Genomic DNA, 27,092 nt, shown 5'->3' with positions numbered 1-27,092 from the left:
GCCCACCTCCTCCATATTCATGAGCCCATCCACCGCCAGCCTCCTCCTCCTCCGCTGCTGCTGCTGCTTGTTGTGACGGTCCATTAATGCGCGCGCCGCGGACGACAGTTAGGAAAAGGCCCGCGCCGCCGCTGGAGCCCCGCCCACTTCCCCCCCACATCCAATAGCCAAGCGAGGGTGGGTCGGCCACACCCAGTCAGAGGAGCGGGCCGTGAAGGAGGCTCCTGCTGTTGCTGCTGCTGCTGCTGTATATAAGTGACGCCGCAGCCGCTGCCCTTTCCCCCCACCCCCACCCCAGCCTTCACAAGCGACGTTCACTTTTTGCGCTGGGTTTTCCCGTTTCCCTCATGTTACACGGCTGCTGCTGTTGGGGGCACAGGCGCGCCTAAGTGAACGCGCCGGGCCTGGGCGAGCGGCCGGTGGGCAGGCGGGCGGGCCACATCGCGAGGTCTGGCGGCGGGCGGGCGGCGGGCCACATCACAAGGTCTGGCGGGCCGGATTTGGCCCGCGGGCCTTGTGTCTGACACCCGTGCCTTATGAGGAACGGCTTAGGGAGCTGGGTATGTTTAGCCTGGAGAAGAGAAGGTTAAGGGGTGATATGATAGCCATGTTCAAATATATGAAAGGATGTCATATGGAGGAGGGAGAAAGGTTGTTTTCTGCTGCTCCAGAGAAGCGGACACGGAGCAATGGATTCAAGCTACAAGAAAGAAGATTCCACCTAAACATTAGGAAGAACTTCCTGACAGTAAGAGCTGTTTGGCAGTGGAATTTGCTACCAAGGAGTGTGGTGGAGTCTCCTTCTTTGGAGGTCTTTAAGCAGAGGCTTGACAGGCATATGTCAAGAATGCTTTGATGGTGTTTCCTGCTTGGCAGGGGGTTGGACTGGATGGCCCTTGTGGTCTCTTCCAACTCTTTGATTCTATGATTCTAGGAGCATCACCCGTTCTTGATGCAGATGAGCATCCAGGGCTGGATTAAGCCACACAAAGCATTCTATAGAGGTAGCCCCTTGATATAGTAGCTTTACTTGACTATATCCCAACATATGAATGCATGCAGAGGAAGGCGGCCAAGATAGTAAATGGTCTGGAGACCAAGCCTTATGAGGAACGGTTGATGGAGTCGGGGATGAGCCTGGAGAAGACTGAGAGATGCTATGACGGTCATCTTCAAATATCCAAAGGACTGTCTCATGGATGGTGGGTGCAGGCGTGTTTTCAGCTGCTCTGGACGGTCAGATCCCATGGACTCAAATGACAAGAAAGGAGAGTCCAGCTAAATGTTAGGAAGAACTTTCTGATGGTAAAAGCTGTTTGATAGTGGAATGGGCCTCCTTGGAAGGTGGTGGACTCTCCTTCAGTGGAGGTTTTTAAAACAAAGATTCATTAGATTGCAAAGGGTTGGAGTAAATAACACTTCCAGCTCTACAATTCGATGATTCTATGAAGAACCCCTAGAAGTAATAAAAAATAACTCTGGGCGGCTTCCAACAGAAAAATAAAACACAATAATCTATTAAATATTAAAAGCCTCCCTAAACAGGGCTGCCTTCAGATGTCTTCTAAAAGTCTGGTAGTTGTTTTCCTCTTTGACATCTGTTGGGAGGGTGTTCCACAGGGCGGGCGCCACCACCGAGAAGGCCCTCTGCCTGGTTCCCTGTAGCTTTGCTTCTCGCAATGAGGGAACCCCCAGAAGGCCCTCGATACTGGACCTCAGAATGATGGGCAGAATGATGGAGGTGGAGACGCTCCTTCAGGTATACTGGACCGAGGCCATTTAGGGCTTTAAAGGTCAGCACCAACACTTTGAATTGTGCTCGGAAACATACTAGGAACCAATGTAGATCTTTCAAGACCGGTGTTATGTGGTCTTGGCGGCCGCTCCCAGTCACCAGTCTAGCTGCCGCATTCTGGATTAGTTGTAGTTTCCGAGTCACCTTCAAGGGTAGCCCCACGTGGAGCGCATTGCAGTAATCCAAGCGGGAGATAACTAGAGCATGCACCACTCTTGCTAGACAGTCTGCAGGCAGGTAGGGTCTCAGCCTGAGTACCAGATGGAGCTGATAGACAGCTGCCATGGACACAGAATTGACCTGCCCTCCATGGACAGCTGTGAGTCCAAAATGACTCCCAGGCTGCGCAGGGGCACAGTTACCCCATTCAGAACCAGGGAATCCTCCACACCTGCCCGCCTCCTGTCCCCCACGAACAGTACTTCTGCCTTGTCAGGATTCAACCTCAAGTGTGTGGTGTAATTCAAAATGCTAAATGTTCCATATTCTGATCTGAAGATTACTTGGTCCTTCAGTTAAGAGGTCCGCTTCTGCACTGTGTTCCTAAAAGATCTGTGGCATCCTTGACTGCAGACAGTTTATTTCCCTTCCAGTTTCTGCATGGTGCAGGACGTGCGAAGCCTCCCAGTCTCTCACCATTGCACACCTGACCTTGGCCACGTCCTCTGAGGATGCGCAAGTCATAAAGGGAGACAGGAATGGGAAAGTGCAGCGTTTTCTGCTACACCGAGCAAATTACCATGCCAATTCATCAAGGCAAACATATGGGGACCTGCTCTCTTCCTGCCTTTGCAACAAAGGCGTTCTTGACTGCAGGGGATGAACTGCAAACCTCTCCAGAAGTTGAAACCACTGTTTCCGATGGGAGCGGCTCCTCTCACCCCTTTGGATACAACACCGGAGAACCTAAGAGCTCGCTGAAGCAGGCCAGTGGCCCACATAGTCCAGCATGTGTATATGCTTTTTATTGTTTTTCTATATTTTCAAGAACAGAAAGAAGAAAAAGAGATCCATCGTGTAAACAAATATTTTCCCATATACAGTGGAACCTTGGTTTATGAACACCTCGGTTTATGAATTTTCGGTTTATGAACGCCGCGGACCCATCTGGAACGGATTAATTCACTTTCCATTACTTTTAATGGGAAAGTTCGCTTCAGTTTATGAACGCTTCAGTTTATGAACAGACTTCCGGAACCAATTACACCCATGTTTCAGTTTATGAACGCTTCAGTTTAAGTACTCCGCGGACCCGTCTGGAACGGATTAATCCACTTTCCATTACTTTCAATGGGAAAGTTCGCTTCAGTTTATGAACGGTTACTCCGCGGACCGTCTGGAACGGATTAATCCACTTTCCATTACTTTCAATGGGAAAGTTCGCTTCAGTTTATGAACGCTTCAGTTTATGAACAGACTTCCGGAACCAATTGTGTTCATAAACCGAGGTACCACTGTATCAGATTGATACATACAGTTCTCAAATACAGTAAGAATATTTTGCAATTATCAACCTGTTTTTGTGTCTTATTTACTTCTCTTCTCTTTCCCATTTAGTATTCCTTTCTTACACTTGTTCTTTCGAACTCGACTTCCTCCTCCCTCTCTCTTAGTTTTATTCTTCCAACTTTCCAGTTCCGGTGCCTTGTTCTTTCTTACCTGTCCAGTTTCACATTACATTTCATAGATAACTTTATAACCATGGTTAAATAAATTCTTGTTGGATTTTATAATATAAGCCTACTGGTGTTTTTTAAATCTTACAATATTCTTTCAGGTATTCTGCGAATTTTCCCCACTCTTTTTGAAACCTTTGATCTTTTTGGTCTCTTATTCTTCCCATTAGCCTTGCCAACTCTGAGTATTCTAGCATTTTCTCTCTCCAATCCTCTACAGTTGGGATTTCTGCTGTTCTCCACCATTGGGCCAGAATAACTCTTGCGGCAGTGGTGGCATACATGAAAAGTTTATGATCCTCCTTTTTTATATCTCTGCTCAATATTCCCAATAGCATTTCTTCGGGTTTTTTTGGGAAGGTATACCGTAATAACCTTTTCAATTCGTTATATATTAATTCCCAGTAAACCTTTACCTTGTCACACAGCCACCACATGTTGTAGAAATAGTCCAGCATGCTGTTGTCACAGTTGCCAACTAGATGCCTGTTGGAAGCCTGCAAGGAGCACTTGAGCCCAAGAGCCCTGTCTCCTTCTGTGGTTTCCAGAAACTGGCATTCAGAAGTGCCACTGCTTCTAACTGTGGAAGAGCAGAACCATTCTGGCTAGTAAAGCTAAAGGTAAAGGGACCTCTGACCCAGGGCCGTCTCAAGCGTGTCGCGTGCCCAGGCGCCGTGGTGCCGAGATCGCTCCGGCGCCCCCGCTCCACCCCGTTTCTTGGCGCGGCTGGTGGGCGGGCGCAGGGCGCAGCACGACGCCCCCCTGCCGGGCCGGCGCCCTGCGCCACCCAACCTACACCTAGAGCTGGCCCTGCTCTGACCATTAGGTCCAGTCGCGGACAACTCTGGGGTTGCGGTGCTCATCTCGCTTTATAGGCCGAGAGAGCCAGTGTTTGTCCGTAGACAGTTTTTTCCGGGCCATGTGGCCAGCAGGACTAAGACGCTTCTGGCGAAACCAGAGCAGCGCATAGAAACTCCGTTTACCTTCCCGCTAGAGCAGTACCTATTTATCTACTTGCACTTTTTTGGTGTGCTTTCAAACTCCTAGGTTGGCAGGAGCAGGGACTGAGCAATGGGAGCTCACCCCGTCGCGGGGATTCGAACCACCGACCTTCTGATCGGGAAGCCCTAGGCTCAGTGGTTTAGACCACAGCGCCACCCACGTCTTTCCAGTAGCCACAGATAGCCCTGCTTGAATGTAATAAAACCTTAAAGCAGTCATATCATAAAAATACAGCAAAAGTGATAAGCATAGTGAGGTCTGCCTGTTTTTGCTATTTCTTTTGCGTTTTTGTTTTTGCGGCTTTTTTGTTTTGTTCTTGTGACTGTGTGGAACCCAGTTCAGCTACTGATTAATTGTGTGACGGCAGTACATTGTTTATTGCTTTCGTTTATGGATCAGTGGTCTCGTTAGATAGTAAAATCCATGTTAAATTGCCGTTTTTTAAAGTCTGGAACGGATTAATCAATTTTGCATGACTTTCTATGGGAAAGTGTGCCTTTGGTTTTGGAATGCTTTGGTTTTGGAACGGACTTCCGGAACTGATTAAGTTTGAGAACCAAGACACTCTCTATTTAAAAATACTCGGAGAGCAACAGGTTGTGGAGAGCTGCTTTAAGCTGTTGCTCCTCGGATGGCGGCCCTTCATGCTACGTGGCAAATCAGTTTTGAAGCTAAGAGGTTCTCCCCAAGCACAGCTCCACCATAGAGCAATCATTTTGCATGCAGGAGGTCTGGAGTTCAATCCCCGTCATCTTCAGTTAAGAGGATGGAGCAAGAAACCCCACTGGGTTTACCCAAATAGCCCCCTGGATCTCTGCCCAGCTCTGCTAATGGCAATTGTAGCTGTACTTTGGCGCCTGCTGACCATTGCAGGCGCCATTGCAGATTCTCATTGTTTCCTCAAGGAGATAAAGAGCTTCGATTCAGACAGATGGAGGGGGTGGAGGTGTGAAAAGTGCACCGGCAAAGAAATGACAGGGCAGTTGATCAAGTTCAGATAGAATTAATAGAATTAAAGCAAAGGGCGGACTATTGTGACCGGGAGCAAAAACACAATCACAATGTTGAAGATGTTGAGATGAGGCTATAAAGTGAGCATGGACTGATGAGACCAGTCACTTCTGTTTTGGTTTTTTGATAACATTTTATTAATTTCCCAAAAATAACAAAAATAAAAGCAACAAAAATACAAAATCAAAACAAAACAAATTGACTTTCCCCCTAGTTCCTTCCTTGATTTCATTATTTATCAACATACCACATGTCCATTGTGAAGTTTGAAAACCATTTAAACTGAATGTCCATTCATAACACAATTACAAGTAGTCCTAAAATCCTGCTAATGTATTAACCTAAATAAGAAAATTCCTTCAGTAGCACCTTAAAGACCAACTAAGTTTATATTTTGGTATGAGCTTTCGTGTGCATGCACACTTCTTCAGATACACTAGAAACAGAAGTGTCAGACCCTATATATATACAGAGGGTGGTGGGTGGGAATGGGAGATGGGCTGATGGGAGTGGTAAACCTGTAGATGGGTGTTAATGGCTGCTGATGGCTGCAATTAGTCCTGGGCTGAGGTGCTAAAGAAAGCTTGATCATGCATAATGAGATAAGAATCCGATATCTCTATTCATCCCAGGTGCTTCCATGGTTTTAAGCTTGGTAATGATTTCCAATTCAGCAACTTCCCTTTCCAGTCTGTTCCTGAAATTTCTCTGTAATAAAAGCAGCTGTTTTATTACAGAGAAATTTCAGGAACAGACTGGAAAGGGAAGTTGCTGAATTGGAAATCATTACCAAGCTTAAAACCATGGAAGCACCTGGGATGAATAGAGATATCGGATTCTTATCTCATTATGCATGATCAAGCTTTCTTTAGCACCTCAGCCCAGGACTAATTGCAGCCATCAGCAGCCATTAACACCCATCTACAGGTTTACCACTCCCATCAGCCCATCTCCCATTCCCACCCACCACCCTCTGTATATATATAGGGTCTGACACTTCTGTTTCTAGTGTATCTGAAGAAGTGTGCATGCACACGAAAGCTCATACCAAAATATAAACTTAGTTGGTCTTTAAGGTGCTACTGAAGGAATTTTCTTATTTTGCTTCGACTCAGACCAACACGGCTACCTACCTGTAATGTATTAACCTGTGTACGATGTTTCTGTATATACACAGCAAACATCTTCCATTCTTCCTTAAATTCGTTGTCGCCTCTTCCTCTTAGTGTCAATTTTGCCATTTCAGCATATTCCATTAATTTAACTTGCCAATTTTCTTTAGCTGGGACACCTTCTTCTTTCCAAAGTTGTGCTAAAAGTGTCCATGCGGCTGTAGTTGCAGACATAAATAAGTTCTTTTTTGATCTTGGTAAGTCCGCTCTTGTAATACCTAGTAGGAAAGCTTCTGGGTTTTTTTTTGACAAAGGTTATTTTAAACATCTTCTTCATTTCATTATAGATCATTTCCCAATATTTCTTTATAATTTTACAATCCCACCATATGTGAAAAAATGTCAGATGGGACCATTCACTTCTGGCCAGAGTTACAGAAGGTGGCCTGGCATTAAGTTGTGTTCTGAAATGAGGTTTTAGAAAATAATTCCTAGGAATGCATGGAATGGTTTTTTGTTTTTCTTAAAAATAAATAAATTTTATTTATCATTTTCAATTTTACAACATTCACACACATCAAAGAAAGCAAACCCTACGCTTAACATGGTTCTTTTCAGTTTTCCTTTACTGCTGCATATTCTAATTATTCCTTATTCTTTCTTTTCCAGATTTTTTCTCAGTTTATAATTCTACTGCTAAATTTATTCTAATCCTGCTAACGTTTTGAGCTGCAGCTAACAAAATCATCTTGTTGACGTGAGAACTTCTACATGTGCAACGAAACTTTCCCTCTCCTTCCACTTTCACTTATTGGTCACAGTTTAGGCGAAATCCACCATCGCTTGAGCTCTGCGAGTGCGGCTTTCTCCTGATTGAAGCGCAGAGTGTTTGAGGACCGGGACATTCGCAGGGAAACCAAAATGCTTGTTTACAAAGCTATTGTACTACCAACCTTACTATATGCTTGTGAAACATGGATCACTTATGAATGCCATCTCCAACTCCTCCAAAGATTCCATCAACGGTGTCTCCGAAAATTTTTACACATCACTTGGGAAGACAGGCAAACTAATGCCATTGTACTGGAAGAAGCAAAGATTACCGGTGTTGAAGCAATGATTCTTCAACATCAACTTCATTGGACTGGTCGTGTTATGTGGATGCTTATATTGTCTTCCAAAGCAACTACTCTGTTCCGAACTTAAAAATGGAAAGCGTAGTGCTGGTGGGCAACAAAAGAGGGTTAAAGACTGTCTCAAGGCAAATCTTAAAAAATGTAGTATAAACACCATCAACTGGGAAACACTGGCCTGCAAGCGCTCCAGTTGGAGAACAGCCTTCACCAAAGGTGTCATGGGCTTTGAAGACACTCAATCTCAGGACGCAAGGGAGAAATGTGCTAAGAGGAAGGCACACTTGGCAAATCCACACCGTGATCAACTCCCACCAGGAAACCAATGTCCCCACTGTGGAAGGACGTGTGGGTCTAGAATTGGCCTCCACAGTCACTTACGGATTCATTGTTAAAATCGTATTTATGGAAGACAATCTTACTCGGGAGGTGGGGTGGGGATTCCCGGAGGTTTCTGACATTGCACAATTTGCACGCGGACCCCCAGAACTGAACTCTCATGTAAAATGGAAGCCCACTGTACAGACAAATGTGTGGTTTGAGCAGAGCTTTCAGCTTTTGGCACTGAAAATCCAAATTTATGCACTTGTATAATATACACGAATTGGAGAAATTTCCACCCCTCCCTCCAAACAATCCCCAAAGTTTCCTCTCCTTTTTGCAAATCTGTATTTCATTTGTCTGTTTTGAAGCTTGCGGCAGACACTGCCAGCTGGATCGAAAATACATCGCCTCTCCGTTAACCGAGTCATCGACAGCCGTGTTCGACAAGACTTATTACAAGGCCATTTACATATAGGGATGATGCAATATTTTGAACAATGTCAGCCCGGAGGAGCAGCTTAGTTTCTGAGCAAAAAGAGCTGTTGTCTTCCATGGCTTGCATGTGACCCTCCCTGAAACATTTGGCTGACCACTCCGTGGGAAGGACTCTGGACAAGACGGACCCTGGGCCTGATCCAGCAGGGCTCCCCTCCAGCTACTTTTTTTAAAAAAAAAAATTTCTCCAATGCAATTTAAAATAAAACAGCAATTTAATTTTTAAAAAGGTGGGTCCCAAAAATATCCACCTCAAGTGTCAAAAGCCAGGGAAAGAGGGGCATCTTCAACATTCTCCAAAAGCTGCACAATGAGGGTGGCAGACACAAAGTTCCACAACTTTGGGGCCACCACGGAGAAGACCCTCGCCCAGGCCACCACCTCTTATGTTAAAGTTTTTAATGGGAGGTTTTTAACGTTTGATGTTTTATCGTGGTTTTAATATACTGTTGGGAGTTTCCCAGAGTGGCTGGGGAAACCCAGCCAGATGGGCGGGGTATAAATAATAAATTACTTCGGGACCGGAGTGAAGAAGCGGTGGAAGAGGATTGGAGGAAATTCGAAGTTTATTTAAAGAATAAGCATATAATAGGATAGAACCAATTGAGTGAAGGAGGTACAGAGAGGTTGTAGATATTAATATGTAGAGGGATTAAAAGTTAGAATAAAAAGAGGTGGAATATGTGTTAAGTTTTAAGATAAGGATATAAAAGGTATAGAATCAAGTTAGTTTTAATGGAAAATAAGATAAAGGATAAGAAGTAGAAATTACTAAAGAAGATTTACAATGTATTGCAGTGGGAGGAGGAATGAGGAAGTCAACAGTATTGGATTTGGATTAAGAATTATATGGTTAATTTTTTTTCTCTCCCCCCCCTTTCTTCTTTGTTGTTTATCTTTTCTTGATTGTATTTTTTGCAGTTTTGTATGTTTATATGTTATATGTAGTGATTTGTTTTTTCTGTTTGTTGTTATAAAATTTAATAAATATATTTGATAAAAATAAAAATAAATTATTATTATTATTATTATTATTATTATTATTATTAGTGGGTCTGTCTCAAGACCTTGTATCACTGGGTTGTCTTGTTCACTGGTTGGTTGGTTCACTGGTTGAACAAAATGCACATGCCTCTAAGTGATTTACAATGGCCAATAAAAACAGTTAAGAACGTCCAAGTATTAGAAATCACCCGAGAATTGGCCCTACTAAACATCTTCCAAGACCACAATGCCCACTCACATGACAAAGAACTCATAACCCACCTACTGTGAGCAGCCAGAAAAATCATAGCCAGACTCTGGAGAGAGCTGCCAGGAGTAAGTATGGACCAATGGTACCAAATAGTATGGGAGACAGCCTTACCAGAAAAATTAACCAATAAACTGAAACTGACATGGGGACAAATGGAAGAAGACGCCTTCACTCTGGTATGGCTCCCCTTTTTCACATACAGTGGTACCTCTACTTACGAATTTAATGCGTTCCAAACGCACATTTGCAAGTAGAAAAAATTTGTAAGTCGAATCCCATAGGAATGCATTGCGAAAAAAAATTCATAAGTAGAAAAAATCCTATCTAAACCGCATCCAAGATGGCGGACGGAGCTCCATTCGTAAGTAGAAACATTCGTAAGTAGAGTTATTCGTAAGTAGAGGTACCACTGTACACAGCCCAACAAGACAATGACAAGAATCCCCCAGCAGCATACGAATCAATATGGCTAACCTGATTCAAACACACACACACACACACACACACACACACACACACAAACACCCCACGCACACATGAAAACAAAGACCATCATAGCCAATCACAAATGGACAACCACACTCATGGCCAACCCCAACCTCTCTCACCACCAAAGGAGCACAAGCGAATGGCAAAGAGAACTTGCACAAGCGACGCTGACACAAAACCCCACACATACATTAAGTAAGATAGAAATATTGGCCCCTGACTCCACCCCCACTCACCATGCCCCCCTCCACCTCTTCCCCCCTTTTCTTCCTAATGTAACACTAACGTCTCAGCAAATGAAGCTGATCTGTAGAAAATGCAACTTGGAAAAAGAGACATTGCACGTACTTTTGTAAACCAAGAAATCTTTAACCCAAGTTGAAACAATTAAAACTAAAGAGAGATTAAAACACACCAACGTCTGCATGCCTGGATAGCCTTGCCTAAACAAAAATGTTTTAAGCAGGTGCTGAAAAGAATACAGCAAAGGCTCCTCCCTGATGTCAATTGGCAGGGAGTTCCGAGGGTAGGCACTGCCTCAGTAAAGGATCCATTTTGTACGAGTGCGGAACAATACTGTGTGGCTGGCTGGCACCCTGTCACCCTTCCAGGACACTCTCCCCTGGTTTTTTGTTCCCCACCCAACTGTCAATCAGCACAAACACTGGCGTTTCACCAGCCTGCCTGACAGGTGGTGTCTTGGTTTCATAAGCGATGATACACTCTGCCTGAAAAATGGATTCAGAGACAGAAAAGTGGGACCTGCACCCAAATGAATACCGCATGGAGGGCTCTGTTGCCAGCCAGCCACTCAGCTATGCCCATTTCCCGGCGACTCCATTCCGTTCCCTCTCCTCCGTGGTTTTCCGACTATCTTTCCAGCATCCGCTGGCCACTGAGCATGCTCATTCCTGGTTGGGGCGTTGGGGGTTTGCCTGCTCTTTGGTGAATTTCCCTGGCCCCCAAATATTTTGTGTGCTACTGTGAATGGCTGGGTTTCTCTGAGTTTTCTATCATTCTCACTTGCGGGTTAATGGCGCAGCTTTGACCACGCAAGCGGTAGCCCCTGGAGAAGGGAGTTGACTAGTGGCCTATTTAGGATAATGGATTTCCTGCACTCGTAGACTTACCTGGAGGCAAAGGTCTAACGGTGCAATGCTGCACAGTCTACTCAAAGGTAAGACCTTTGGAGTTTAATGGTGCTTAGCCTGGTGCTTAGACCACATTCCACTCACTACCCTGTTCCCCCTATTTTAAGATGTAGTCATAAAATAAGCCGTAGCAGGATTTTTAAGCATTCAAGGAATATAAGCCATACCCCGAAAATAAGACATAGTTGTAAGGGGGAGAGATTATAGAGAACCTCCCCCTCTCATCAGGAGCAGTTCGTCCCCAAGTGCGGGGAAAGTGTGGGGTCTGAAGGGGCTAGTCAGGAAGCAGAGAGAGAGAGCCAGGTCTCCGGCAGCATGAGAGAGCCCCTGCTCCACAGGCGGGAAGAGAGAGAGGCGGAAAGGGGGGACAGGGGAAAAACGGATCGTAGAGGAGGAGAAAGGGGAGGAGATTCACTGTGCCGAGGCTTTTATGTTGGTCAAAGTCGCGTAAAGGGGCAGTGCCGGATTCTGAAACGGAATGAGAAGACATGAAACTGACAGCTCACTACACTGTAAATAACATGCACCAATAAAGACTTTTAAAAGACAAGTATGTGGAAGGTCATTACTCAGGAGTAGCCCTAACAACCCCTGACAATAGTGATAGGTGCAGCAGCAATGCCGGCCGCGGCAGGAGGAGGAGGAGGGGGAAAAATAAGACATCCCCTTAAAATAAGCCACAGTAATTTTTTTTGAGGAAAAATAAATATAAGATGGTGTAATTGCAAGAAATTTCAAATGGCAGCTCTGTGAGAACTTCTTGGTGCAGATAGGCCCCTTTCAAGGGAACAGAAGGCAAGCAAGGGATTCGTTCCAGGATAGTAAGTGCACTGCTGCCATCTCCTGGCTCTTGTGACAACCGCATGCCACAAGAGACAATGGAGTTCACCTCTGAGGGTGAAGTCAAACTGCTGGGTTAGCAGCACTGAAGTGACCTCCTCGGGGCACACGCCTGGGCAGCGTGTCTGGGCTGCCCAGATGTCAAGATCCCCCTCTCGGCCTCGCTGATGGGGTCCAAAGGAAAGCAGGGCAAGCTCGCTCCATCGCAGGGATTCAAACATCCAACCTTCTGATCGGCAAACCCAAGAGGCTCAATGGCTTAGACCACACCGCCCCCCGTGTCCCTACAGTGGCTGGGGAAACCCAGTCAGATGGGTGGGGTATAAATAAATCATCATCATCATCATCAACAACAACAACAACAACAACTTAATGGTATCTGAAGGATGATTCTAGACGATTTTTAATACAACCAAACCAATCTTGAAACAACAACAACCATTGCATTCCCCCTTCCTCTCTCCCCTGCCTTCTTGCTTCCAAAGAGGGATGCTCAAGGAATTTGATCTCTGCAAATTCTGAATGCCAGTGCAAACTTCCCAGTTGCCTCCCGGGTTCATGCGTGGATTGAAAGGTGGTTCTCCAAACGCTGCAAGAGGTACTTACGGCACCAACCTCACTCGAAGAGTTCTTCGACAGAAGGGACTTCCGTGATGGTGCTCGGTTGCACCCAGATGGGGGCAGACCTTTGGGTGATGCTGCTCCTGCTTCGGCCGGCAACCCTCCTCTTCGGCAGATCCCCGCCCCACTTCTTGAGCAGGAAGGCAGTCACTTCAGAAGCTGCCACTTGAACGCCATGGCTGGGTGCCTCCTCAAGCTTATCGAGCGCTGAAACAGGATGGGGGAAGATGCGTCAGGGGACCAACTCTTCAAGTAACAAGAGCAGATACGCCAATAGAACCTGACTACTACTACTATATAAAGATCTCGGGTGGCGCTGTGGGTTAAACCAGTGAGCCTAGGGCTTGCCGATCAGAAGGTCGGCAGTTCGAATCCCCTCGATGGGGTGAGCTCCCGTTGTTCGGTCCCAGCTCCTGCCAACCTAGCAGTTCGAAAGCACGTCAAAGTGCAAGTAGATAAATAGGGACCGCTCTGGTGGGAAGGTAAACGGCGTTTCCGTGTGCTGCTCTGGTTCGCCAGAAGCGGCTTAGTCATGCTGGCCACATGACCCGGAAGCTGTCTGCGGACAAATGCCGGCTCCCTCGGCCTATAGAGCGAGATGAGTGCTGCAACCCCAGAGTCATCCGTGACTGGACCTAATGGTCAGGGGTCCCTTTACCTTTACTACTACTATATACTGCTGCTGCTGCCCATCACTGACCTGCTGGGAGCCTGAAGGGCCCTGCCCTGCTTCTCGCCACCTGGCTTGGGGCAGGCCTGGCTGGCTCCATGAAGGGCTGCTCCTGCTGGGCAGAGAGGGCTCCGTTTTTGTTTTTGAATTTGCTTTTATTTTTTATCTATGTCATTTTAAATTGTGATTGATATTAATGCTGCATTCTTCGTTTTAGGTTTTATGATTCATGTGGAAATTGTTTTCCATTTGGTTGTGTACTTTTTGATGTGTTTCATTTATTGCTTATGACTTTTGTTATAAGCACAGCGTGGTGTAGTGGTTAAGAGCGGTGGACTTGTTATCTGGTGAACCGGGTTCGATTCCCTGCTCCTCCACATGCAGCTGCTGGGTGACCTTGGGCTAGTCACACTTCTCTGAAGTCTCTCAGCCCCACCCACCTCACAGAGTGTTTGTTGTGGGAGAGGAAGGGAAAGGAGAATGTTAGCCGCTTTGAGACTCCTTAGGGTAGTGAAGGCTGATCGCCGAAGAATTGATGCTTTTGAATTATGGTGCTGGAGGAGACTCTTGAGAGTCCCATGGACTGCAAGAAGATCAAACCTATCCATTCTGAAGGAAATCGGCCCTGAGTGCTCACTGGAAGGACAGGTTGTGAAGCTGAGGCTCCAATACTTTGGCCACCTCATGAGAAGAGAAGACTCCCTGGTAAGACCCTGATGTTGGGAAAGATGGAGGGCACTAGGAGAAGGGGACGACAGAGGACGAGATGGTTGGACAGTGTTCTCGAAGCTACGGACATGAGTTTGACCAAACTGCGGGAGGCAGTGGAAGACAGGTGTGCCTGGTGTGCTATGGTCCATGGGGTCACGAAGAGTCGGACACGACTAAACGACTAAACAACAACAAGGGTAGTGATAATGCAAGATATCAAATCCAAACTCCTCCTCCTCCTCCTCCTCCTCCTCCTCCTCTTCTTCTTTTTCTTCTTCTTCATAATTATGTAAACCTTGTCATGCTGTAAGCCGCCTTGAGCATTGTTTTAACTATAGAAAGGCGGCATACAAATAAAATGATGATGATGATGATGATTCCCCACTCTTCACCAGCAGATCTCAGGGTAGGTTGCAACCATTTCATACCCTGCAAGCCACCCGGGAAAACCAGGACATCCCGTTGCTGTTTTTTTTTTTCATGAGAGCACAGCGGCCATTTCAGTTGGGTCAAAACAGGCCACAACTTTATTGAATACAGATGAAAGAGGTTTGGGTTGGGCATGGGGCAATCTAAATACTTCCAGCCCACCCGCCGGAAGTGACACGTGGTCAATCCAGGCGGGGCTCCTAAGACTTACATGAAATAGGGTGACCCCCGCAGGGATAGCCGTCGGGGGGGTGGGGTGCCTTTTGGCCCTGGCCCCTCCTGGGCACACGGACATGGCAACTGTATTCTTTATTCTTCTTAGAGGGATCAAAGGGGACACCAGGAAGAATTCAGTCTGATCAAGCCAGACTGGAATGCTTAACTAAAGAGGTTCAAACGAATCTGCAAACTAGCTTCCTGCTGTATCGAGGGGAATGTTTTTTTTTAAAGGATGTGGAATGATGAATAAGAGTAAAATAATGGAACCAGGAGGGGGAGTGGAGGGAAGTCAATTAAGATTTATGGTTTAAATTTCTGAATGTGGATATTATTATTGTTTTTTTAATTTTTGTTATTTTTGGAAAATTAATAAACTGTTATCCAAAAAGGAGGGGGGGGGAGAGGGGAATGTGCTCTCCTACATGACTCACTAGGGACCCAGGTGGTGCTGTGGTTAAACCACTGAGCCTAGGGCTTGCTGATCAGAAGGTCAGCAGTTCAAATCCCTGTGACGGGGTGAGCTCCCGTTGCTTGGTCCCAGCTCCTGCCAACCTAGCAGTTCGAAAGCACGTCAAAATGCAAGTAGATAAATAGGAACGAAAATCGCCGAAAATCGCTTGTGCGCATGCGTATGGGCCTCCCCCGACCTGGAAGTGCATCGGAAATGACCTCTTCTGGGTCAGGAGAGGCCCATACGCATGCGCACAAAGGATTTTCGGCGATTTTTTGCCGATTTTGAAGATCGTCGCCGCGCCGCGCGCCGTAAGAGCGGGCAGCGGCAGCGGGCGGCGGGGGTCGTCGCGGGCCGGATTGGGAGGCCAAATGGGCCGCATCTGGCCCGGGGGCCGTAGTTTGGGGGCCCCCTGTTCTAAGATGTACATTTTTCGTTTCTTCAGCTTGTAAACCGCCTTGAGTATTGTAAGATATTATTGTAAGAAAGACGGTATACAAATAAAAAGATGGTGAAGGAAGGATAATATTTAATCAATAGATCCTCTCCTACCATCCTCAACATTCCCACATATTTTCTGCGCCATTCGCCACTTGCATTGTTAGAAAACCCCTACAATGGAAGGGAGAAACAGGAGAAGCACCCTTGAGTGGGTCTCGCAAACACAGCTGCCTCTGTCCTCCTTGGAAACCTTGCAGAAGTGACTTTTGGGTGACTTACAGGCCAGCAGAAGCAGCCGCAAAGTCTCGTCTAGCTCTGTGAGCACCATGCAGTCCAGAATGACTCCTGGAGGAAAGAAGTCAAACAAGGATTTTTAGTTACAGGTAGGTAGCCGTGTTGGTCTGAGTCGAAGCAAAATAAAAGAAAATCCTTCAGTAGCACCTTAAAGACCAACTAAGTTTGTATTTTGGTATGAGCTTTCGTGTGCATGCACACTTCGTCAGATACACTGAAACAGAACCCACCAAACCCTTATGTATATTCAGAGGGTGGGGGTGATGGGAATGGGTGATGGGCTGATGGGAGTGGTAAACCTGTAGATGGCTGTTAACGACTGATGATGACTGCAATTGGTCCTGGGGGGGGAAAGCAAGGGCTGAGGCGCTAAAGAAAGCTTGATCATGCATAATGAGATAAGAATCCGATGTCTTTATTCATCCCAGGTGGCTCCATGGTTTTAAGGTTGGTAATGAGTTCCAATTCAGCAACTTCTCTTTCCAGTCTGTTCCTGAATTTTTTCTGTAATAAAACAGCTGCTTTGAGATCTTGTATAGAATGTCCTGGGAGATTGAAGTGTTCTCCTACTGGTTTCTCTGTCTTGTGGTTCCTGATGTCAGATTTATGTCCATTTATCCTTTGGCGTAGGGTTTGGCCTGTTTGTCCAATATAGAGAGCTGAAGGGCACTGTTGGCATTTTTAGCCATCTCACCCCTTACTTTTTCCTGTAAGACCAATTGCAGTCGTTAACAGTCATCAACGGGTTTCCACACCTATCAGCCAATCACCCATTCCCACCACCCTTCTGAGTAATGCCCCTCCCCACCCTCTCACTATATACAAGGGTCTGGTGACTTCTGTTTCAGTGTATCTGAAGAAGTGTGCATGCACACGAAAGCTCATACCAATGACAAACTTAGTTGGTCTCTAAGGTGCTACTGGAAGGATTTTTTTTATTTTGTTTTGACTACGGCAGACCAACATGGCTACCTACCTGTAACAAGGACAGGTCAGGTATCTGATGACATCTTAGCGATAAAATCCCCAGAGCGGTTTAATAATAATAATAATAATAATAATAATAATAATAATAATAATAATTTATTTGTACCCCGCCCTCCCCGGCCAGAGCCAGGCTCAGGGCGGCTAACATCATAAAACTAACACAGTATGCAAAGAACATAAAAATAGGCAATCAATTAATTAAAACACATCTTAAAATTAGTTCAGAGCAAATTAAAATCTGGACAGATGGCAGTCCACAGGGAAAATTGAGAGTGGTTTAACAGTCAATAGCCCTTTCCATGGAACTCTGGGAATTGTAGTTCCGGAAGGGGAGCAGGGATCATCCAACAACTTGCGGCGCCTGTCCCAAACTACACTTCCCAGAATTCTTTGGGGTCGGGGGGCCCAAAGTGGTATAATACTGAAACTTACCAGAAAAGTAAGAAATCAAGATATCACTTTTTAAATAAAAGAATGGAAATGGTTGACTGAATATTTACAAACTAACTGTAGACAGATAAGAACATTGGCAGGATAATTGTAATAACCTGCAGTTTTATAAGAGTATGTATTTAAAGCAGATGAATATATGAGCAAATTAATTTAATTTGAATATGCAGAAAATATTAAAAATAAATTTAAGGAACTGCAGAAAGAGGGGGGGGAAGGAAATCAAGTTTTGAACTGTTAAAATGATTGCAAAGTGATTGAAATGTATAAAACTGAAAATCATAAATAAAATATCCTTTAAATAAGCAAAGTGGTATAATAGTGTAACATCAACGGGAGATTCCCGGACTTGTCATAAATCTGACGAGGAGCCTCCTGTAAGCTCTGTCTAAGGGGGAAGGTGCAAATGAAGTAATTTAAATATTTAACAATAACCACGAATTTTCATGAAGATTTCATGTCTGCCGAAGAAGTCAGAAACGTATTTCCTCTCTCTCTCCCATGTGTGTCTCTGTGCATGCATACATCAATATGACTAGTGCCTTGCAGGTGTTTTAATCAATCAACCAACCAACCAACCAACCAACCAATCAATTATTAGACTTATTAGTAGCTGGCTATTTGAAAGGTCTCCAAGTGATTTGCATTTAAAAACTTAAACATAATTGCATTACACCATGGACCAGGCATCCCCAAACTTTGCCCCTCCAGATGTTTTGGACTACAATTCCCATCTTTCCCGACCACTGATCCTGTTAGCTAGGGATCATGGGAGTTGTAGGCCAAAACATCTGGAGGGCCGCAGTTTGGGGATGCCTGCCATGGACCATTCACATGGAACACCGACGTTCTCCTGCAAAGACCTACAACTCATGTTCACAGGCGGACAGAGAAAAATGCGTCTCCCATCAGTCCCAGGCGGCCTCCCCTCTCACCTGACAATTCCAGGGCTCTGATTTGGATCTCTTCCCACCTGCTTTGGAAATAGGCTTTCGTCCTTTTCAAGAACTCCCTCCTCATCTCTGGGTGGCTGTTTACCTGACATTGACCAAACACAACATTCTCATTAGCTTCCTTGACTGCCAAAAAAAAAAAGATAAATAAAATAAAAAAGAGGCAATAGTGATACGACAAAATGGCTCTCTTTTAATTTAATTTTTATTTTTAAAAGCCATAAGCAGATAGATCACACTGTAGTAGGGTTGCCAGACTCAATAGAATTCATAGAATCATAGAGTTGGAAGAGACCACAAGGGCCATCCAGTCCAACCCCCTGCCGAGCAGGAAACACCATCAAAGCATTCTTGACATATGCCCGTCAAGCCTCTGCTTCAAGACCTCTAAAGAAGGAGTCTCCACCACACTCCTTGGTAGCAAATTCCACTGCCAAACAGCTCTTACTGTCAGGAAGTTCTTTCTAATGTTTAGGTGGAATCTTCTTTCTTGTAGTTTGAATCCATTGCTTCGTGTCCGCTTCTCTGGAGCAGCAGAAAACAACCTTTCTCCCTCCTCTATATGACATCCTTTTATATATTTGAACATGGCTATCATATCACCCCTTAACCTTCTCTTCTCCAGGCTAAACATACCCAGCTCCCTAAGCCGTTCCTCATAAGGCATCGTTTCCAGGCCTTTGACCATTTTGGTTGCCCTCTTCTGGACACGTTCCAGCTTGTCAGTATCCTTCTTGAACTGTGGTGCCCAGAACTGGACCCAGTACTCCAGGTGAGGTCTGACCAGAGCAGAATACAGTGGTACTATTACTTCCCTAGATCTAGATGCTATACTCCTATTGATGCAGCCCAGAATTGCATTGGCTTTTTTAGCTGCTGCATCACACTGCTGACTCATGTCAAGTTTGTGGTCTACCAAGACTCCTAGATCCTTTTCACATGTACTGCTCTCAAGCCAGGTGTCACCCATCCTGTATTTGTGCCTTTCATTTTTTTTTGCCCAAGTGTAGTACTTTACATTACATTACAATAGAGGACAGGACTTCTGTGCCTTTAATTGCCCTGCTCTCTTTTGAGTCTGGAAACCATAAAGAGAAACCAGCAGGCCCTTTGCTTGGAAATTAAACAAAGGGTCTGCTGGTTTCTCTTTAAGGTTTCCAGACTCAAAAGAGAGCAGGGCAATTTAAGGCACAGAAGCCCTGTCCTCTATTGAGTCTGGCAACCCTACACTGTAGTGCCTTTTGTGACAAATTTTCATTTTGTGAGACCGAACACCTTGCTGTGCATTTTATAGAACTGAAATACACAAACAAAATCAACAGGCATTTCCCATCTCTTCCCTGTTCCCCCCTTCTGTAATATTGGGTGTGGAGTGGCCAGTTTCTGAATTCTTGAGGCCTCCTCTATTCTTAGGAACCGGAGAAGCATGTCCCCTCGTGGGTGGCTTTGTTGCAGAATAAAGCTGTGAAAACTCAGCGCTAAGGCTTTTAACCATAAGGTTGGGGGTTCGAGCCCATCCAGGGACAGGTTTGGGCAGGATTCATGCCTTGCGGGGCGGGTTGAGCTAGATGACCCCAAGGGGTCCCTTCCAACTCTGCAACTCTTCTATGATTTCTCCTTCACTGACGCCTTCCTGCCACCCTGCCACAAGGGCACTGCACTTATAGCAGGCATAGGCAAACTTGGCCCCTCAGATGTTTGGGGACTACAACTCCCATCATCCCTGGCCACTGGTCCTGTTCGCTAGGGATGATGGGAGCTGTAGTCCCGAAACATCTGGAGGGCCGAGTTTGCCTATGCCCGACTTATAGCCTCCTCATTCAGGGATCTCGTTGTCTCTCACCAGCTGCTTGCATATGTGCATGCGTAAATTCGGGAGCCCCAAACTGCTGGCAGTGTACAGCTCTTCCATATGGACTCTCAACTTCCCTTTTGCCAAAAATGGCACCGAGTGTAGAAATGCAGCTCTGCATGCCTGGAAGAAAGAAGAAGGTGCGGGGGGGGGGAGCAGAACTGCACCGTTTCAGAATTATTGGTAGGCTCCTTCAAAGAAGTGAATGCACTGCAGGAAAATAATAATAATTTACAGAAACTAAACTGTTGTAAGAAAAATACTGCTCCCTTTCCCTTATGGGGTATCTAAGAGCCCATATAGAGTCCTTAAGTAGGTTCTCTATCAGTCTATCGGAAGGAGAAAATAACAGAGGCAAACCAGAGAATATTGAGAAGCAAAGCAGCTAGTAAGCCTGATCTTTATTGAACTGTTTCAACAGGGTGCTCCCCACACAGGCAGGAGAAAGGAGGAGGACCCAGAACAATGGCGTGGCTGCCCTTATAGACATTTAAAACTGCCCACCCTGGAGTCCAAGACCACCCCCAGAAGCATCATACATACATCACAGAAGGGGTGTACAGTACGCTTACAGAAAATCTAGTATCCTGGCCCTAACCACAAGGAATTTAACCGTGTTTACTCAGTGCTGAAGCTAAGGCACTTTGAGAAGTCTCAAAGGCACTATTCTCTTATTCTTCCTCCAAGTTCACAACATTGTGTACTTATATTTGCAAGATTAGCTCAGAGAGAAAGGTACTTGCCGCTTGCCTACTCATACCTGTGTGAACTGTTATAAGGGGAAAAAACTGCTCCTTTTCCCTTATGGGGTATCAAAGAGCCCTTATAGAGTCCTTATGTAGGTTCCCTTTCGGTAGGGGAAAATAACAGAAGCCAACCAGAGAATATTGAGAAGCAAAGCAGCCAGTAAGCCTGATCTTTATTAAACTGTTGCAACAGGGTCCCCCGCTCACCCCATGCAGGGAGGGAGGAGAGGAGCCCAGAACAATGGTGCGCAAGCTTTTATACAGACATTTGAAAATTGCCTCCCCTTGTAGCTCAAGACCACCCCCCAAAAAATCATACATGCATCACGTACAGCAGATAACATGTCTGCCAGGATGCCTGATAATGGTCACTGATTGCTTTTACCCGGGCATCCTGGCCATTCTTTTGTGATGGTAAATACTCAGTTCCTGAATCCAGGTCACAGGCTCACCCTATTCATACACAGACAGGGCCGTCTTAAGCATATCCGGCGCCGTGGTGCAAAGCTCCTCCGCGCGCCGCCCCCCCAATTTCCCAGAGTTGTCAATCTTTCTTTAGGGAGGACGGCATTGCCGGCGGGGCTGGAGGAGGCGGGTAGCGGCTGGAGGACGGCTCCTCTGGCGGGGAAGAGGCGGTGGCTCCGGGCGCGGCGCGGGTGGCATGGCGGAGGTGGGCGAGAGTGGCGAGCTGATGCCGGGAGGCGCCGCTTCCACCCTCCTCCTCCTCCTCTTCCCTGGTGCCCTCCAGAACTTGGCGCCCTGGTACCCTGCGCCACTAGCCTCTATGGGTAAGACGCCCCTGTACACAGATGCGCCCTTAAAACAGGATTTGTGAGCAAAGAGACAACGGGGAGGCTTCCCCATTTCCTTCCTCCTTGTAGAGAAACATTTGAGGTCAATTTGGGAGAGTCAAAATAGCTTCAGGATTGCTCTCCTGTACTATTTCAGACATGTAGTTTATATACTTATGTATGTGTTTCCCTTGTAAATTTATGAACATATGATTTCTATATATATGAGACCTTAGAATTCCAATAACATAAACATTGAGCATGACAGACTTACTTCTGAGTAGACACATTTAGGATTGCACTCATCTGGGAGGTGCAGGAACCTGTAGTTTGGGCCTCACCCTGTGCCATCATAATGTGACTTTGCCAGGAGGCAATGACTAAGGAACTACAGCGGTACCTCGGTTTATGAACACAATTGGTTCTGGAAGTCTGTTCATAAACTGAAGTGAACTTTCCCATTGAAAGTAATGGAAAGTGGATTAATCCGTTCCAGACGGGTCCACGGAGTACTCAACCTGAAGCGTACTTAACCCGAAGCATGGGGGTAATTGGTTCCGGAAGTCTGTTCATAAACTGAAGCGAACTTTCCCATTGAAAGTAATGGAAAGTGGATTAATCCGTTCCAGACAGGCCCGCGGAGTACTCAACCTGAAGCGTACTTAACCCGAAGCATGGGTGTAATTGGTTCTGGAAGTCTGTTCATAAACTGAAGCAAACTTTCCCATTGAAAGTAATGGAAAGTGAATCAATCCATTCCAGATGGGTCTGCGGCATTCGTAAACCGAAAATTCGTAAACCGAGGTGTTCGTAAACCGAGGCTCCACTGTACCGGTATCACTTTCCTTTGGTACTCAGTGACCCAGATGGGATGGATGGGGCTCTGGGTCTTACCTCAGACACCTTGGGGTTGGGGTCCCACTGATGAATTAGAAGCGGCACCAAACTCTTCCTCGCTTGCTCGGCGAAAAAAGTTCTGTATCTGAATTTCGGCAAGTCAGCCAGGGTGCCAAAGAGATGGAATGAGGCCTCCCGAATCTCTGCATCAACCTGTAGGCGGGGGGGGGGGAGAGACCCCACCACCACCGATTATCATTCTTTATTTATTATTTCATAGAATGTATACACTGTATAAATTGTATACAATGTACGGAAATGATTGGGTAGGCTTGTCTAAATAATAATGTTTTTTAGCAGCCGGGCACCAAAAAGTGTACATATAAGAATATAGGGGGAGGGGGAGCATGCAGAGTCGAACGCCTTGCTAGTCGAACGTTTTGGCTCCCAAACGCCGTAAACCCAGAAGTGAGTGCTCTGGTTTGCAAACGTTGTTTTGGAACCCAAACGCCCGGTGAGGCTTCTGCAGCTTCCAATTGGCTGCAGGAGCTTCCTGCAGCCAATCAGAAGCCAGGCCTTGGCTTCTGAATGTTTTGGAAGTCGAACGGACTTCCGAAACAGATTCCTTTCGACTTCCGAGGTACCACTGTACTGGGGGGGAAATATATGCAAAAATGTGCATATTGGAGAAATGTTCACTAAACCACTGGTGAATTTTCATGCTTGTGAACAAAAATTGCAAACTGTACTGAAGATGCCTACTTTATATCATGAGGCAGGGAGTTCCAAAGTGCGGGTAGTAAACTATCGAGTTCTTGCAAATGTGGAATAGGTATTCCATGGGACCTGTAAAGGTAAAGGGGCCCCTGACCATCAGGTCCAGTCGTGTCTGACTCTGGGGTTGCGGCGCTCATCTCGCTCTATAGGCCGAGGGAGCTGGTGTTTGTCCGTAAACAACTTCCAGGTCATGTGGCCAGCAGGACTAAACCGCTTCTGGTTGGAAAATTTAATAAAAAATGTTTTATTTTTAAAAATGGAAAAATTAATAAAAAATGTTTGTTTGTTTGTTTTAAAAAACCAAACCGCTTCTGGTGCAGCGGAACACTGTGATGGAAACCAGAGCAGCACACGGAAACACCGTTTACCTTCCCGCCACAGCGGTTCCTATTTATCTACTTGCACTGGCATGCTTTCGAACTGCTAGGTTGCCAGGAGCTGGGGCAGAGCAATGGGAGCTCACCCCGTCACGGGGATTTGAGCTGCCGACCTTCTGATCGGCAAGCCCAAGAGGCTCAGTGGTTTAGACCACAGCACCACCTGCGTCCCTTAACTACCACCCAAGACCACAGCTTCCATTGCACAACATCACTGCAGAGCATCCCTTCCCTGTACTGTAGCAGAGATGAGCTGGCAGCAAGCAATGGCAGGGCTGTAGCTCATCGGCAGAGCATCTGCTTCGCACGCAAAAGGTCCCAGGTTCAATCCCCACCGGCGTCTCCAGGCAGGGTTAGGAGAGACTTTTGGCTTGAAAGCCCTGGGGAGTCGCTGCCAGTCAGTGCAGAAGACATTGAGCTAGATGGGACCATAGTCTGACTCATTCATTGCAAGGCAGTTTCCTATGTTCACCATGGGAAGATAACTTGAAACACAAAGCCGGATCTCGGGAAATCGAAATTTGAAGGGTGGGGGGTGGGGGGGTTGTTCTATCACTGGCTTACATCACTCAGGTAGGTGGTGGTCTTCGTAGAGATGTCTTTGAACATGAAGCCCACATCCTGCCTGTTTAGGTGAGGAAAGACCAGGGCAAGGGCTCGGAGACCCTCCAGCACCACATTCGAGTCATACAACGTTCCCAGGAAAATAGCCACAATGGTCTTCTTCTGCTGTTTCACCTGGAAGGGAGGACATTAGATGAGCGCCCATGATATGGGAGACGGGCAAGAGTCCTTTTTCAAAATACTCATTTTACCTTCATGATGGATGCAATGATATAAAGAACAAAAAAAGGGGGGGGGACTATGAAATCCATAATCCATTATGTGAAATAATTTACGAGGCCAAATTAAATATATCGACCAGCAAGCACACAGATGCACTTTAGCATTTATTCTTAGTAAATACGCCTGGAAAAAGAAGAAGTCTAATTAAGTCTAAGTCAATACATATGTGGCTTCTCAAATAACCTCAACTGCCTCTTGGCTGAGTTCATAGTGGCTGTGATTTTGCCTGCAGTATTGAATAAAATTCTCCCACTTCTCTAATGAATCCTTTGGTCCTTCCATAAAGAGTTTGAAATATAGGGCAGGGTTCCCCCATGTCAGCTGAAGCCCTCAGCAAGGACTTCCATTTCATAGCTGTCAAGTTCTCCCCTTTTTTAAGGGAAATTCCCTTATGCTGAATAGGCTTCCTCGCGAGAAAAGGGAAAACTGGACAGCTATGCCACAGTGCTTGGGGGTTGGGGGAGAAAGGGGATTGTTCTGTCTGGCAAGCTGAAATCTTAGAATCATAGAATTGTAGAGCTGCAAGGGACCCTGAGGGTCGTCTAGTATAACCCCTCGCAATGCAGAAATATGTTCCATTTGAGGATCGAACCTGCGACCTTGGTGAAATCAGCACCACAATCTAACCAGCTGAGCTATCCAGCTTGCACAGATAGAACGATCAGAAGACCAGGATGTTGAATTCCACAAAATACATAGCAAAACAAAAACAAACCAATACCCCCCACACAAGCACATTTAAAAAGCCATAGGATGTTAATCAGCCAAACGCCTAGCTAAAGAGGAACATTTTCACCTGGCGTCATTGTTGCCTATCTTTAGACGCCAGGTGAGCCTTCCTGGGGAAAGCATTCCATGAGCAGGGAGCCACTGCAGAAAAGGCCCTGTCTCGTGTTGCCACCCTCGGCTGGTGCCTTTGACGCATGGGCGTTCTGCAATGACGCCACCTTTAAAGAGCAAAGCCTCACCTTGTCTGCAGCCACGAGGAGAACATTTGCCAGGCCCTTGATTGCCATCTGGCGGGTGGCCAGGTGGTGGTCCCCTGCCCTCTTCATCAGGAGGGGAAGAATGGATTTCAAACGCACCCTTTCTCCTAGCATGGGGTCCCGGATCGCCTGCATAAAACCAGACCATTTTATTTAGATACTTATTTTATTGCATTTATATACCACTTCTTAATTCCAAGGGGCTCGAGGTGGTGCACATGGTTTGCATCCTCCCCATTTTATCCTCACAACAACCCTGTGAGGTAGGTTACGCTGAGAGATGATGACTGCCCCAAGGTCACCCAGGGAGCTTCATGGCTGATCAGGGATTCAAACCCTGGTCTCCCAGGACGCAGTCCAACACTCTAACCAATTACATTGCACAATTCACTTTTGTACATTTGAGACTGAGGACTCAGCTATACGGCTGCAAATATAGCGTTTTAAAGTGTGCTTTAAGTGCATTATACAAATGTGACACTAGATGGCGTTGATGCACTAATGGCAAATCTATCTATCTATCTATCTATCTATCTATCTATCTATCATCTATAAATATAAATGTAAAATGTTCATGTTTGTGTGTCTCCATTGTTCTCCGAAACCGCTTGACCGATTGCATTGAAATTTGGACACAATGTCACATGCAAATATGCGAGTGTTTCCATATACTTAGATTATACAGATGTCACACCTGTCACATGTAAAAACATGTTTTTTGGGAAGAAAAAACAGGAACAGGAGAGGTTGCAAAACATCGCCCTCTAGCGACGACTCCACTGGTACTGCAGCTACCAATGCTTCCCTCTCCATAGCAGCTCAGCTCAGGTTTGCAGGGAACGCCTGCTGGACAAGAGTGAAACTGCAGATTGAGCTGAGTGGAGGTAGGGGCTCGCCTGGGTGGGGGGAGGACGGGGTCGGGACGGGTCATGGGTCAGGACGGGGTGGGGTGGGATGAGTCACAGGGATGAGCCACAGCAACGCGTGGCTGGGTACAGCTAGTTCTATATATATTTTAATATGCTGTTTGAAAAAAGCATTTTCACAGCGATTTTTTTATTTAAAAAGATATATGTGTAGATTCAGCCTGTGCCATCTTAACAGCAAAGGACTGAAGTGGCAGTAACAGAATATGGGGAGATAGTGTTGCTTGGCTGGGAGAACACAAGGCGAGCCTGCTGGATCAGGCCTGTGGCCCATCTAGTCCAGCATCCTGTTCTCACAATGGCCAGCTAAGATGCCTGTGGGAAACTTGCAACTGAGCTCACAAGGGCACTTTCTCCTGGCCAGTGGTTTCCAGCAACTGGCATTCAGAAGCATTGATGCCTCCAAGTGTGGCTGCAGAGCACAGCCATCCTGGCTAGTAGCCAC

At 46.1% G+C, this 27,092-nt stretch overlaps 1 protein-coding gene across 1 annotated transcript in view; it reads right to left on the bottom strand.

Moving 5' to 3' along the window:
* Positions 1 to 12,899: 12,899 nt before the first annotated feature.
* The window catches only part of LOC118097780 (maestro heat-like repeat-containing protein family member 2B), a 69,496-nt gene continuing 55,303 nt past the window's right edge, over positions 12,900 to 27,092 (bottom strand). Inside the window, exons 35-41 of the mRNA XM_088661449.1 lie at positions 25,704 to 25,850; positions 24,454 to 24,627; positions 22,793 to 22,948; positions 20,353 to 20,484; positions 18,492 to 18,594; positions 16,057 to 16,170; positions 12,900 to 13,111 (exon numbers count right to left, since the gene is read on the bottom strand). Of these exons, the coding sequence (XP_088517575.1) occupies positions 12,900 to 13,111; positions 16,057 to 16,170; positions 18,492 to 18,594; positions 20,353 to 20,484; positions 22,793 to 22,948; positions 24,454 to 24,627; positions 25,704 to 25,850 (1,038 nt within the window). The remainder of the gene's footprint in view (positions 13,112 to 16,056; positions 16,171 to 18,491; positions 18,595 to 20,352; positions 20,485 to 22,792; positions 22,949 to 24,453; positions 24,628 to 25,703; positions 25,851 to 27,092) is intronic.

Source organism: Zootoca vivipara, chromosome 1 (genome assembly GCF_965207765.1).
Source record: "Zootoca vivipara chromosome 1, rZooViv2.hap1.1, whole genome shotgun sequence".
Classification (NCBI taxonomy): Eukaryota; Metazoa; Chordata; class Lepidosauria; order Squamata; family Lacertidae; genus Zootoca; species Zootoca vivipara.
The sequence above is the reverse complement of the archived record's forward strand: the minus strand, read 5'-3'. Positions and strand labels throughout refer to the sequence as shown.